The sequence below is a fragment of the Carcharodon carcharias genome, chromosome 7, assembly GCF_017639515.1.
Source record: "Carcharodon carcharias isolate sCarCar2 chromosome 7, sCarCar2.pri, whole genome shotgun sequence".
NCBI lineage: Eukaryota > Metazoa > Chordata > Chondrichthyes > Lamniformes > Lamnidae > Carcharodon > Carcharodon carcharias.
The window spans coordinates 110,314,003-110,328,777 of record NC_054473.1 but is presented as its reverse complement, the minus strand read 5'-3'; the positions used below and the strand labels follow the sequence as shown (position 1 = coordinate 110,328,777).

General features: G+C 40.6%; 1 protein-coding gene across 2 annotated transcripts in view; it reads right to left on the bottom strand.

The window, feature by feature from the left end:
* The window catches only part of sf3b3 (splicing factor 3b, subunit 3), a 52,762-nt gene that overhangs the window by 12,214 nt on the left and 25,773 nt on the right, over nucleotides 1–14,775 (bottom strand). For both annotated transcript variants that reach the window (XM_041191289.1, XM_041191290.1), the window contains exons 13-20: nucleotides 11,451–11,602; nucleotides 8,478–8,633; nucleotides 7,782–7,937; nucleotides 5,906–6,049; nucleotides 4,668–4,790; nucleotides 3,702–3,856; nucleotides 1,624–1,798; nucleotides 1,061–1,266 (exon numbers count right to left, since the gene is read on the bottom strand). In XM_041191289.1, coding sequence (XP_041047223.1) covers nucleotides 1,061–1,266; nucleotides 1,624–1,798; nucleotides 3,702–3,856; nucleotides 4,668–4,790; nucleotides 5,906–6,049; nucleotides 7,782–7,937; nucleotides 8,478–8,633; nucleotides 11,451–11,602 — 1,267 coding nt within the window. The remainder of the gene's footprint in view (nucleotides 1–1,060; nucleotides 1,267–1,623; nucleotides 1,799–3,701; nucleotides 3,857–4,667; nucleotides 4,791–5,905; nucleotides 6,050–7,781; nucleotides 7,938–8,477; nucleotides 8,634–11,450; nucleotides 11,603–14,775) is intronic.

Here is a 14,775-nt window from a genome sequence, read left to right as displayed (position 1 = left end):
GCCCATTTTGACAGGAAAAATAAAAAAGCATGCTATCTAAATAGTGAGAGATTGCAGAGCTCCGAGATGCAGAGGGATCTGGGTGTCCTAGTGTATGAATCACAAAAGGCTAGTATGCAAGTACAGCAAGTAATTAGGAAAGCTAATAGAATGTCATCATTGATTGCAAGGGGAATTGAATACAAGAGTAGGGAGGTTATGCTTTAGTTATACAGAGCATTGGTGAGACCATATCTGGAATACTGTGTACAGTGTTGGTTTCCTTATTTAAGGAAGAATGTAATTGCGTAGGAACTGATTCGGTTTACTAGACTAATATCGGGATTGGGCGGGTTCTATTCACTTTTTGTGTCTTACGAGGAAAGGTTGGACAGGCTAGGCTTGTATCCACTGGAGTTTAGAAGAATAAGAAGCAACTTGATTGAAACATATAAGATCCTGAGGGGTCTTGACAGGGTCAATGTTAAGAGGATGTTTCCTTTTGTGGGAGAATCTGGAACTAGGGGCCACTGTTTAAAAGTAAGGGGTCACCCATTTAAGACAGAGGTCAGGAGCAATTTTTTCTCTCAGAGGGTTGAGTGTCTTTGGAACGCTCTTCCTCAAAAGGCAGTGGAAACAGAGTCTTTGTATACTTTTAAGGCAGAGCTAGAGAGATTTTTGACAAACAAGGGGGTGAAAGGTTACCAGGGGTAGGCAGGAATGTGGGAGTTGAGGTTACAATCAAATTAGCCATGATCTTATTGAATGGTGGAGCAGGCTCGAAGGGCTGAGTGGCCTACTCCTGCTCTTACTTCGTATGATCATATATTGCTGCAGCAGATAAGGATGGCAGATTTCCATCCCTTAAGGACATAAGCAAACTAGATGGGTTTTTACGACAATCGATGATAGTTTCATGTTACCATTACTGAGACTAGCTTTCAATTCCAGATTTTAATTGAATTTAAATTCCACCAGCTGCCATGCTGGGATTTGAACCTGAATCCCCACAGCATTAGCCTGGGCAACGGATTATTAGCCCAGTGATAGTACTACCAAGCCACCAACTCCCCTATTATACCTGAATGCGGCTTCATTCTGTTCCAACTGGATCTGATCATACACGTTGCCCTGAATGGGGTTCATAACTCGAACAACAGATGCCCATTGTCCACTCCCTGCCTTAGGGGATCCAAAAATGGATTCAGGCAAGTTCTCGTTCAAGAAGGCAGCTGCCATCTCTGCTGCCAATTCTCGCTCGTCCTCTCCAGCTGCTTCCACCATTTCCTTAGCAACAGATAAAACAGTAGCATTAACATCCTGATGACGTGTTAATATTCCTAATCGATCTTACTCCAAAATACGCACATCCAGCATTTTCTGTTCTTAAATACACAAGTGTCAACATATAAGAAGAGTTCTTCACGCTCCAATTCTCTAAGTTAAAACGACTGCATTGTTGCAAAGGGTCAACAAATCAGAAATATTCTAAACAGCAAATTTCCTGTTGACATTCAATAATGTATTTTAGAATCAGGTTATGTCTTTCAGCACATATTGTGCAACAAGAGCTAGTATGTCTATTCCCTTTTTGTGTTATACGGTGCTAAGCTGTGGAGTTGTAATCAACAACTAGCAAGTTACCTCGGCCATTTGCTGTTTACGCTGGGCTTTGGTGGCCTCTGTGTAGGCATTGTGATCGGTCTCAATGGCAATGATGTTGTTGCTCTCTGGGTGAATGACAAATTTCCTTGGGGTATATTGCAGAGAGAAGGAAACTTGGTTGAACACTGCTCCCAGCTTCTCGAGAGCCAAGATTCTGGAAAGAAATCAAAAGAAAAAAAATAAATCTACAGCACATAACTCTGCTTCTCCATCACTACACTCACACAATCATACATCAACTTAAAAGCACTGAGCCATGATAATCTGATTTATGGAGTCACCCTAAATACATGAGAATGAAACCTGTTTTTGGGAATCTGATGTTTACACTATTCTCTAGAAGAATAAACAGATAAATAAACCGCTTCCCAATCTTGCCAATTGCAGGAGCTATGCAAGAGTTAAATGAGATGCCCTTTATATTTATAGGAAAGGAATGGGGCCGTCAGAAATACAACACAGTTTCTGGAGAAGTTTATTTTGTGTCTTACAAATTTGATTTGAATGGATATGGGAAATTCAGGATATGTTGTTTACTTGGACTTTCAGAAAACCTTTGATAAGGGTCTTCACACTAGCACATTGTTAGATGCACTCTCTACAACCAGATGTAGCTTAGCCGTAGCCTACTGGGCCTGCCCAAAACTTACACCTCAAAGGACATGCAGAATATAGAATTAAAATATTGAAGAGCTTTGAAACCAGCTTGAGAACAGAAATGAGCCAACTTTTAATCAGAAACATTGCAGTAATCACAAGATATCAGGTGAAACACGGACTGAATGTATCATCATTTTAAAAGTGGGTCACTTTTTATTCTTTGCTGACACGACAATTATCAAGGTTAAATTCCACTTGCCATTCCCCTTGCACATCTAAATCTCTGCATGTGATTGCACTCCTCTACTGTCCCAACCCATGCATAGATTTTGGTATCATCTGGAAACTTACTCAGCATACTCTCAATGCCATTACCTAGGTCATTAATAAAGAATGAACAAGAGCAGACTAAGGAAGGATCACTGGGGTCACAACTAGCAGCATGCTTGAAGGTTGATCCACACTTGTAACTGCTACTATATGGCCATGAGATTGAAGCCAATTCCCAATGCAACTTATTAAATTGTTGTTACAAAGATTCCATCTTGTCAAGTAACCTAAGGTATGTCAGTGCAACATAAAACAGCTTCCCTGGAATTTATTCATGACCGTACCTTCATGATCAGAGCATCCATGCTTAGCATGGCAGTTTTTCTTTAAGTTATAGAATTTAAATTATATAAAATATATGCCAGGGATCTCATTCTGCCATCTGGTCATCAATAGTTGTCTCAAACATCTTAGTTGAAAACAGTCCAGATTCTTCATGTGGCATAATATACTGTCCCAAGTTTCACAGCCATAAAACAGTATCATCAGTTCAGGGGCCTGTACACTTGGAGCTTGGTCTACAGTCTGATGCCTCTCTTGTCCAGAGGCACTGTGAAGGTTGCTTAAAGATGGTCTGGTTTTGTCAATTCTCCAAGATACTTCTGCATCAATCAATATAAACTTTTCTAGACAGGATGCTGCCCAAGTACATGAATCTGCTCATAGCCTTAAGAGTGCTCACCAATAGTGATTATTAATGGGTTGCAATCTTTTGTCTGGGGCTGGTTGGAAGAGTTACCACCATCTTCATTAGGGTTATTAGTCATGACAGGTTTCAGGGAAGCTGTTGCAAGATGGTTTGTGATTAATTGCATTACATATCAAGAATGAGCCATCATAAGATTACAATCAGCGGCAAATACAAATTCCTCCAGTACCTTTGCTTGGGCTTGTACTCTTAAGGCTGAAGTGCTGCCTCTCAGTCTTGAATCTGATTTTGGATCTTATTTTGAAATTATTGAAAGCCATGAAAAGTGTCAAACAAAACACTGAAGAATGATGCTCTTGTCCTTGCTTGACGCTAAGGGGGAAGGAGATGGAATTGTCTCCATATTCTATCATTCAAGCCACCATGGAATTGTTCCACCATTTCATTGTTCAGGTCGGATTCTTTTTGTGAAACCTACCTCAGCGTGTTGGTGGAGATTGCCACAATACCCTCAGGACACTGCTCAGATGCAAAGCCAGATGCATACTCTAGAGTTTCATAGGACAGAGGTGTCAGGTGAAAGCGAGATTGGTATGAGTAGCTCAGCCATGACCTGCTGGACATGGCCAAAACCTACATGGGATAAAGAAAACAAATATAGAATCAAAATAGCCAATACCAATGAGAGAAAGCACTGCTCAAGGTCAGTAACAAGCCAACTTTAAATCAGAAACATTGCAGTAATCATAAGTTATCAGGTGAAACACGGACTGAATGTATCATCATTTTAAAGTTCACTTTCGAAGATTGGACAATCATAACTTCACTGGACACCAAACTGCAACATCCCTAGAAATTTTGTAACATTACAGGGCTGTTTCCACACTTCTCTCTTTCACAAGAATCCAAGATCACTCAAAAAAGTGCTCCTGGGACCCTAATTTGGTAAAACTACTTTTAAATATCCAGTCCAGAAGCACAAAGGCAAATCCAGACAGCTGAAGGTACACGCTGTGTACAGAAATTACTTTTCACAGATACACGGGACAGCTAACAAATGGTTTCAGCTCCGAGCATTTTTAAAACATTGGGATAGGGTGAAATCCTTCAAAGAAAGACATAAAATAAGAAAAGTGACTGGGAAGGAAACAGTGAACAATTGATCAAACTTTGAGGAAAGTTTAATGCAAAGGAAAATCGTGGAGAAGAAATGCTAATGTCATTGACAGAAATAACCCTGACATGTTCCTGCTCCCAAACATTTCCCTCCAGGCTGCAAGATTCGCTATTAGATTTTTGACAATTTTTTGCTTAATATTACAGCCCATGATCAGCTTGAACTCTTGGCCTCTGCATGCTGCCAAAAGTGACACTCACAATTTCATGTCTTTATAGTCCAACCCATCAGTTTGTGAAGGTCGGGGATCTAATTGTGCACACTCACCGCTTCTTGCCCTTGCATTCTGACCCTGAAAAGCTTGACGGGTCGTGATCCGAGATACCTGGTCCTAGTATCAGACAAGTCTCCAGTGACTGGGTCCAACACCGTCCTTAATAATACTCCGTTCTAAGACAACCATAGAAAATTCTTAGAATACACAACACCAGGAAACAGATACTCAGCTAGGAACAAGGCACAAAGAAATGCAGCAGCACATCCAGAATTCACACTTATACTTGCGGTCGGTGCCACTTGCATAAATAAAGCAGCCCCTAGACCTGGGCGGCAACACTGAGTTACACAGTGAATCCTGACACAATGTGATAGAGTCAGGGCCCTCACACAGCAAAGCCCTGATTTCAGCTGTGCTTCTCGGGCATGGCAATGACACAAAGGTGTGGAGCAGATGCCAGGGACTCAGTCCACAGTGAACAGAAAAGGAAGAACCAAAGAGTTAACAAGTCATTCATGTGCATCTCCAAGCAGTAGGTTACGGATCGTTTTAAGAGAAATGAGAAGCAATTTGCCTACCCGTCCTCTTTAATGCGTTGACTGCTCATCTGGTGCTGCTCCATAATCTAATCAAGGAGCTCCAGCACCCCTAAGCCATAAAATCGAGTGGGTTATTATATCATTTGAACCCTTAGATTATAGCCTTGCATAGAATTAACAGCACATAAGTCACTTGGTACGACTGGTCTAAACCTGTGTTTATCTACTACAGAGTCCCCTCTCACTCTATATATCCGGTGTAATACAAATTCCACAGTCTTACCACTCTGATTAAAGATGTTTCTCCTCAATTCCTTACTGGATTTATTTGTACTTTTTATATTTACAGTCCTAGTTTTGGATTCCCCCCACAAGTGGAAACATCTTCTCTACACCTAACTTATCAAACTCTTTCATATTTTTAAAAGCCTCCATCAATTCACCCTCCGGTCTCCGCATTTCTAGAAAGAGTCGTAAAATCCATGACTTTTAAATGGTGGAGGAAAATTGGTTTCAGTTTGCTAGTAGCAGGGATCACCACTGACAGGCTGCAAGATTTCTCATGTAACTGCAGCACAATGGGGTCCCTCAGTGAATGATTAGCTTTGGCAAATATCATCACATATTTAGGGTCCAACAGAACTTAGAATTATACCGCAAAGCCTATTCCTAGGGGTTATCAAACCAAGAATGTTACACAACTCATACGGAGTAACATTCCCTAACACATAGCTGTTGAGTTTACTCACCTGTAAACCAATGTTTAAGTACAAGAAGCCAATGGAACCCTTCTCTCCCAGTTCATCCTGTTTTTCTGCACCCCCCATCTCAACTATACAGAGAGATTCAGGCTGTGCGGGAAGAGCTTGCATACTGAGAGGCTGCAGGCAGTCCTGAGAACGACAAAGACAACAAGGTTAATATAGCTCCCTAAAATAGGATAATTGGTGTAGTATCTGCAACGTGGACCAGGAAAGCCTCAGGTTCAGTCTATGGTTTGTGTAATCAGCAGTGTTAAATATTCCTATAACTTTAGCAAGAGTTTGAACGTGACAGACTGACTCCTCATCCAAATGTTTTAACATCCATTAGAGGTAGAGTGCAAAGTTAGTCTAGTGGGGTTACTAATGTTCCCACTAATTTTCCTTGTTTGTTGCACTGCTGATTGTCCCTTTAAGATTATTGCATTCTTGTGAACATGCGCAATCTTAATGGGAAAATTGGTTGTGTGCAGCTTGTCTGTTGCACTGCACAGCTAGAACAAACAGTGGTTAGTGGGTTCAGTGAGAGAAGGGAGCTGAGGGCCAACAGATCTTCATCACATCATTGTGCATGAGGACAGAACTAAGACAATAAAATATACACTTAGCTTGGTGAAAAAGAGGGCATAAGAGTCTTGATCATAGTAGTAGCCAATAAAATAGAGGAAGACTGGACAAAAATTAAAATGCAGAGGGACTGAAGGCTAGAGATGAAAGGGGGAAAAAAAAAGACAAATTTTTCTTGTGCAAGAAGTATTATAAAAGCTTCCGCAAATATGAGAGCATTATTTCTGCCCAGCGTGTGCGGGTTTTAGTTGGAAGGCGGTGAGTGAAAAAGACATATTCGGCAAGGAGAGTCACTAAGGTAGTTTTAGAGGTTGTGTCACATTAAGTTAGAGAAAGTGGGATCAAATAATGTTGATAAATAAGAGACACAATATTGGAACCAAACACAAAAGGTCGAGGCTATTCAGTGAAAAGATTAATCTGAAAAGGCGATTCTGAATGCTCACCAGTTCTTTTGTGCACCATTTCACTAAAAGGGAGTAATTAAGTTAACAGCTCTTCAGAGGAAGAACAACCTCAGTAGTGTAGTTTGTCTCCATATTTCTATCATTTTGGTATTTAGTGGTAGGAATGCAATCGTACAACAGCAAGCTCCAAGCAGAATCTACTCTCGCCTCTCAAAGGTGCTGTCTCTTGTGGGGTTATTATTCAACTAACAGACTCAAAGAAATCCCCACTTCATATTCTGACTGAAGTGTTCCAGCCCTAAATTAGAAGGGCTCCCGTTCAGCTTCCTGGAAGGCTCCCCACCCGCCAAACAAGGGAGTGGAGGGCTTATTTATATTGTCAAACCTGCCTTATGATCTAGGTTTCACAGGCTACACTAAATACCAGACTCAACTGATTACCAGTTTTATGTGCTTCTGTGGCCAAACCAGGGACAGGCTTGCTAGAAGCACTTTCTAAACCTCCAACCTCTACCGCTTAACATATCAAGGGCATCAGAGACATGGGAACACCACCACTTACAAGTTCTCCAAGTCACATAACATCCTGACTTGGAAACACATTGCCATTTCTTCACTGTCAAAATCCTGGACCTCCTCTCCCAAACAGCATTGTGGGTGTACCTACACCATACAGACTGCAGCGATTTAAGTAGGTGAGTCACCACCACTTTCTCAAAAGAAACTAGGGATGGGGAATATATGCTGGCTTTGCCAGCAATGTCCACATCCCATGACCAAAAAAAAGTTTTAGAGAATTATTTTAAAAGGAAAGGGGGTAACAGTGCAGTAAGAACTACTACCCATTACATTTAACCAGCTTTATCAAAAAGCAAATGGGTAAAACTTACCGAAGGGTCCAGAGAAATAATTCTGACCGTGTTGTCTATGAGACCAACAGCCAGAAATCGAGAACGCTGCTCCCCTGGAGGTACATTTGCTAAACTCATGCAGACCACATCAGTTGACATCTCTTTCCGCTCCGTGTACTCATTCAGTTGTCCAGACTACAAATAAAATTTTGCAAACATAACAAGTGAAAAACATACATAACAGGAACAAGCTTACGATTGTAACGTTAACTAACGACTAGATACAAATTAATTCAAAAATATGAATGTTAAAATTCTGGTCACCCACCTTCCCCTCCATTCTCTTTTCTTGTCCCCCCATTCTAGAATTTACCTCACTACCTGATATAACCTAATCAATGTCTTCTAAACATTCAATCTTTTTCTAATCTGCTTTCCTCTTCCTCTTGACTCCCAGTAGCCACTTTGAAGTGAGAAAAATTTTCAAAAATGGGTCTTGAATCTAAAGCTATACCATGTTTCAGAATGTAGAGATAAGTACTGCTACTGCTGGGGAGTCTCTGGCACCTCCTGGTTGCGGGCTTTAGAAAGCACCGATGACAGCCGAGGAGCAGGCCACAAATTTCGAAAGGGACAACTTTTAAATAAAATGAGATGCCCACCCAGATGCTTGCCATTTTATATCAAGAGCAGGAATTTCTAATTCTTTATCTGATGTATTAATGCCTTACTCACCGGATCCATCTCAAAGTAGACCAGTTCCCCGCCTGTCAGAGCGATCACCACCTGCCGCTGGTTCACAGCACATTTCACAATCGTCTTTTTACCAGGGGTCTTCCACTCGTTGACTCTCTTATCAGCACGGATGTGACGGATCCCATCAGGGTACACCTAAAAATTACAAAGGGAGCTGGGTTTTCCTTGGGCTACCTTATGATGCACACGTTCAGATCCACCTTACATTGGCTCTTAAATGCAATCCAAAAACCCCAATTTATAAAAGGCTTACATTGCACCAAAGCACAATATCCTTTAAAGAATGCATTAAGAAAAATGTTCTCAAGTCTTCTGCCTCTTATTTTGGACGATCAATCACAGCAAGAGATCTGATGAGTGCAGTCTGGTTTATCATAAAATTACAGCATTCAGTGGAAGCTAATTACTCTAATTCAACTTTATCTTGTATAATTCTTTTCAAATATTTCTGATTTCCTTAAATATTAGAGTTCCTGCTTCAATGGGCAGAATTTTGCCCTTGGTGGGTGTGTGGGCCCCACCGCATTTTGATTGGGCGGGCCAGTTAAGGCCCGCCCAGCGGATTGCCCAACAGAAAGTGCTATGTGCTTCCTGTGCAAGGGGGAGGAGGGAATCCCCAGCTGTCAAAGAGCGCACTGCTCCCTGAGACTAAGTGCTGTCTCAGGGAGATTAGTGACAGTTTAAAAAACTTAAAAAATAGAAAAATAAAAATATGATATGATAACATGTCCCCCTCATATGACAATGTCACATGAGATGGGACATGTTAATAAATAAAACATTACATTTATTGAAGATTTTAAAAAGGAACATGAAACCTCATCCCGCCAGTGGATGAGGTTTCATGTATTATCAGAAGCCAGCTGGGGCTCCTGGCCTACCCCCAAGCCTTAAGGTTGGACAGGCAGGTCCTTTAATTACTTTAAGTACCCTGTCAATGGCCTCAATTGGCCATTGACAGGTCGGCAGGCGGACAGCTAATTTCGCTGTCCGCCCGCATTCCTGAAAATTTAAAGGGGCCGGAATGACGTCTGTGGTTACTCCCAACGTCATCCCGCGACATTTTCTCATTGGTGAGCAGGCCCCGCCCCCAAATCGCCAACAGGAAAATTCTGGCCAATAGCTATGTTTTAATATATATCTAGATAATTTTAAAAAATGTAATATCCCTATTGTTCCTCCAGTGATAATCCAGGTCTAATTTGGTTAAGAATTTGTCAATTGGTGAGAAGCATCTTTCACTATTTTTACACTAAAAACCTCTGACCAAGTTCAGCTCCATATTCCCTTCAGAGGAAAGGGGCTTCTTCAACAAAGTTTTTGCTGAGATTAAAAACTTACTAAGGATAACAAAGACAAAAAAACAACAATGGTTGGGAAGAGGAAGAGTGATTGGAAAAGAAAGATAATGCTCCAAAGAAAAATCTATTATGTTATTTTAACTATTAAACAGCTGTTCAATTGAATGCATTTTGGACCGTATGGGAAAGCAAAATCAACTCCACATTTAAAATGCGCCTTTTCTTCCTAAAGAAACTCCTCTTCAATAAATCAAGTAATGTTCTTGCATGCATTGGAACAGCAAGCCATTGGGATGCTTGAACTGGCACCACCAGACAATTAGATTATCGCTGGTCCGTATTTTAATTCCATCATTCTGACTTGGTTCCGTAACTTTTAATACCCTGACCTACCAACAATCTGCCAATCTCAGTTTTAAATTTTCAACTGACTTAATCTCAACAGGTTTGTTTTAGCAGGGGATGGGGAAATTCCAGACGTCCATTACCCTTTAGGCAAAGAACTGACGCCTGGTATCACCTCTGAGCCACCTAGCTCTAATTTTAAGGTTATACCCTGTTGTTCTGCACTCCCTCCCACCATAAACTTATCTCAAGTGTATAACACTTTAAATACATCACTTTTTAATCTTCTATACTCAAAAATATACAATTCTAGTCTACAGAACCTGCCCTTGCAATTTAACCCTTTCTGCCAAAGCATTATTCTGAGTTTGTCACTGTATCCTCCCTCCAAGACCAATCTATCCTTTGAAGTGTAGTGGCCAGAACTGAATACAGTACTCTAAACAAGGTCTAACCATAGCTTCAGATAACTGTATGACCCCTTTGCATTCCAAACTGCTCGAGATAAAGACAAATATTTTATTAGTCTTTTTAATTATTCAACTGATACTGTAGCAGTGCTTCAATTAATACAGGGGAAATCAGGTGTTTTAGCAAAATACCAAAACAGGACTGTGAAACTATCACTGCACCCAAGTGTAAACTTCCCATTTTCACTAAGATTTTAGCACACACACACTACTGAGAATGCAATAATTTTATACTTAAGGACTGCAGCGTTAAAGAAAACCAGTTGTACAACTATATAGATTCCGTTCGGTCACCCTGAAGTATTTTGAGTCGTCAAAAACGGGGGGAAGTAGTAGTGATTGGTGGATCCGTGCTGGTGGAAGGCAGAGAAACAAATTGAGATGACCAATTAAACATATCTCGCCTAAAGCTTTTGAGTTTGAGACTCTACACTAAAACAAAACAAGTACTCCTCCTGGTGCCATTTTCAAAAAAATAATGGCCCAAAATCTATAAATTGCATACTACATATTCTTCAGGTGACAAGCTGCAAACTGCACTGAAATAAAGGCAGATAGGTATGCAAAACTTAAAACATTGCGATTCAGCTCAGCTATTTTATGGGAACCAAGTAAATGAAGCCATACCAGTTCACCAAACACAACTAGTTACAACACTTATGAAGGTGCATCTTACCTATAGGTCTTACTGTAAACTGGTGAAAAATTACATTTAAAGGGCTTATTTTAACAATGCAAGCATTATAGGCAGGAGCAGAAAATTAAAGGAGCAATGGGAACTCAAATACAGCTGAATGTGGTACTTCATCAAACCAAATCAAATTCTATACCCCTACCTGGACCAGTGCATCCTCACCAAGCAAGGAGCAGGAAAGGGTGGGGGTGGTACCCAGAAATCCAGAGTCCGTCACTTCCTCTACGGTCTCACCAATAGACAGTACCAGCGTGGCATTCACGAAAGACACAATGATGTATGCATCATACTCATCTAAACACACACAAAAGAAAGGTGCAAAATACACTTGCAGGTTAACATTCAACACTATGAAAAAGTGTATTACCGGCAAATTCAATTATGAGATTAAAAAAATTTGAGTCATTTACAACACTGGTCATTCAGCCCATCAAGTCCATGCGAACTCTGTACAGCAATCCAGTCAGTCTCATTTCCCCACTCTATCTCCATAGCCTTACAAGTTTATTTTCCTAGCGTGCACATCCAACTTCCTTTTGAAATCATTCATCATCTCCACTTGGACCATCCTCGTAAGCAGCAAGATCAAAATCCACTCGCTGTGTAAACAAGTTATTTCTCACATTTCTTTGCATCTCTTGCCTAAAACTTTAAATCTGTGCCCCTGGTTTTTGTACCATCAGCTAATGGGAACAGCTTTTTGTCTACTTCATCTAAACCTGTCATAACCTTGCACAATCCTATCAAATCTCCACTCAATCTTGCCCAACTTAACCTTGCAGCTAAAATCTCTCAACCCTAGTACCATTCTGCTAAGTCTCCTCTGCATCCTCTCAAGGACCTTCACATTCTTCTGAAAGTATGGTGACCAGAACTGGATACAATGTTCTACTTGTAGCCCCCCAGAGCTTCAAAAAGGTTCAGCCTACCCTCCCTGCTTTTGTACTCCATTCCTCTATTTAAGAAGCCCAAGTTCCCATATGTTTTGCTAACTGCTGACCTTTAAAAGTCTATGCACATGAACCCACACGCCTCTCTGTCCCTTACACACTTTAGAACTGTGCCATTAACTCATTATTGCCTCTCCGCATCCCGCATTACTGCACACTTCTCTGTGTAAAATTCCATCTGTCACTTGCCTGGCCATTCTACTAGCCTATGACCTGTTACAATCAATTGGTATAATCTTCACTGTTTGCTAAACCTACAAGTTAGTTATCATAAGCAAACTTTGAAATTTTACTCTATCCTAAAATCCAAGTCATTTATAAAGCAGTGGTCCTCCCTCTGACCCTTGGGAACCATCCTCATGTCTTAAAAACCATTTACAACTTGCTGTTTTTATCCTTAAGCCAATTTTTAAAAATTCAAGTTGACGCTGACCGTCCTATTCCATGAGCCCCAATTTTGTAAACCAGCTTTTTGTGTGGTACTTTGGTCAAGAAATTTTCTTACAATCCACATAGACAATATCCATATATTCCCTTCATCAACCTTCTCGTTACTCCCATCAAAACATTCAATTGGATTAGTCAAACAATCTTACTTTTACAAATCCATGCTGGCTCTCCTTAATTGCCTCAAACCTCTCCTATTGATTTTATTTTTTTCCCCTGTTTATTGTTTCTAAAACCTTACCTAACACAGATGTTAAACTGACTGGCTAGTAGTTGCTAGGAATGTCCTTACATCCTTTCCTGAACAAAGGTGTCACATTTGCCACTCTCCAAACCTCAGGCACCTATGTCTCAGGAACATTGGGAGATTACAGCAAGCTCTTCAGCTATCGTCACCTCCGGTTCCCTTAACAACCTAGGATGCAAGCCCTCGAGAACACTTGAGTTATTTACTCTTAAGCATAGCCAGTCTTTCTAGTACATCCCACCCATACATTTTCACCCCATTTAATCTTTAAATGCATCTACTTTTCATCTAATTAAGGACATTTTAAACTGCAATTCATTATTGTATTATGTGCGTTTTATTTGTTGCCCAAATGTATACTCCCGCCCCACCTCAAAATATTAGCTCCAGTTTAAAACTACTGAGGACACTCATACTTTCACTGAATGGAATTAAACTGCCCCTTTCAGTATTCAGTCCTATTTTGTTTTTCTCTACTAAGAGATGATGGGGGTTGGCGGGGGGCGGGGGACGACAATGTGATTAAAAGAAACATTTGCGTTTTTCCCAGCAAAAAGTGCCATAGCAAAGAAAAGCCTAAACAATGCTTGTAAAGTGAAAGAGTCAGATAGGGAGCTATTTTCACCAGAATACAACCAGTATTTAAATGTGGGACCATTAACTGAAGGCCAAAGCAAAGGGACACAAGTAACCAGAACAGAGACCACAGTGACTTGAGACTAGCAGGCAAAACAGCCAAAATTAAAAAGTTTCCGAATCAGGACCTGGAAACATTTTCGTGGGGAACTCCCAGTGGCTGTTCACTGTGGGGACAGGAAGGTGACATCTTCGAACAGTAACAAGTATGTTGCTAAACTGTTTTATAACAAATCCTATCAGAGCATCAGCAAGATAAAACTAATTTAACCTCACGTCATAATCTGGGGCTTCCTAAACTAATCCTGTACTACATTTGGGGATTCCTTGTACTTCCCTGGCTAATTCTACAAACCCTGCAAATCTACATTTCCACTATTCCACATCATAAAGCCGAACGGTGAGTCTCAGAAGTAACCATGCTCTGTTGTATGAACCAAAGCTTTGACATAACAAATGCTGTAATAACTAATTGCATCACTGCTTAACAAAATTCCCCAAATAAGCCCCAATATCTGAAATAGTCAAATTTCCCACATCAAATCAGAACAAATATTGCTTTGTATATACAGATGTTAAAACAACATAAGCATCCCCTTAACTCCCTCAACGTCAAATTTAGTGTTGTCACTAGGATTTCAGATACAATTAAGGCCAAAAGGAATGTCCATGTCAATTTGAACTGTGCAGTACAATAATAAATCCTGCTTTTCCAGACTTGAATTACGTCTAGTGAGGGAATTTTGAGCAGCATATTAAGGTTAAAGTTGTGGTGGTTCCAAGAAGCAGTTGCAATTTGAAATGATAAGAACTCTCAGAAGAACGAAACATTGCAACATTAGAGGGCATTTTTTGCGTATTGATATAAATGAACTACATAAGCCTAATGACAACACTGATACTATTCATTGCTGATCCTTGTAAAATTCTATTGTTAGGGTGGAAGGGGGATGTCACAATTATCCAGTCAACATCGTTTAGTGTAGAATATCTGCATCGGCAGTACTTTGCTTCACGAAATCACTGGTTAGGACCGTTCTTTACAATGTCTGTCCTAAACCAGTATCCAAGAGGCCCTATCAGCGGGTACGCACCTAGAGTGAGTAGCACCTTCCCCGGCCACCTGTGGGAGAGAAACAGAGGCTTGGTATTGGTAGAGATTAAGCCACCACATACCAGCCTTGGTT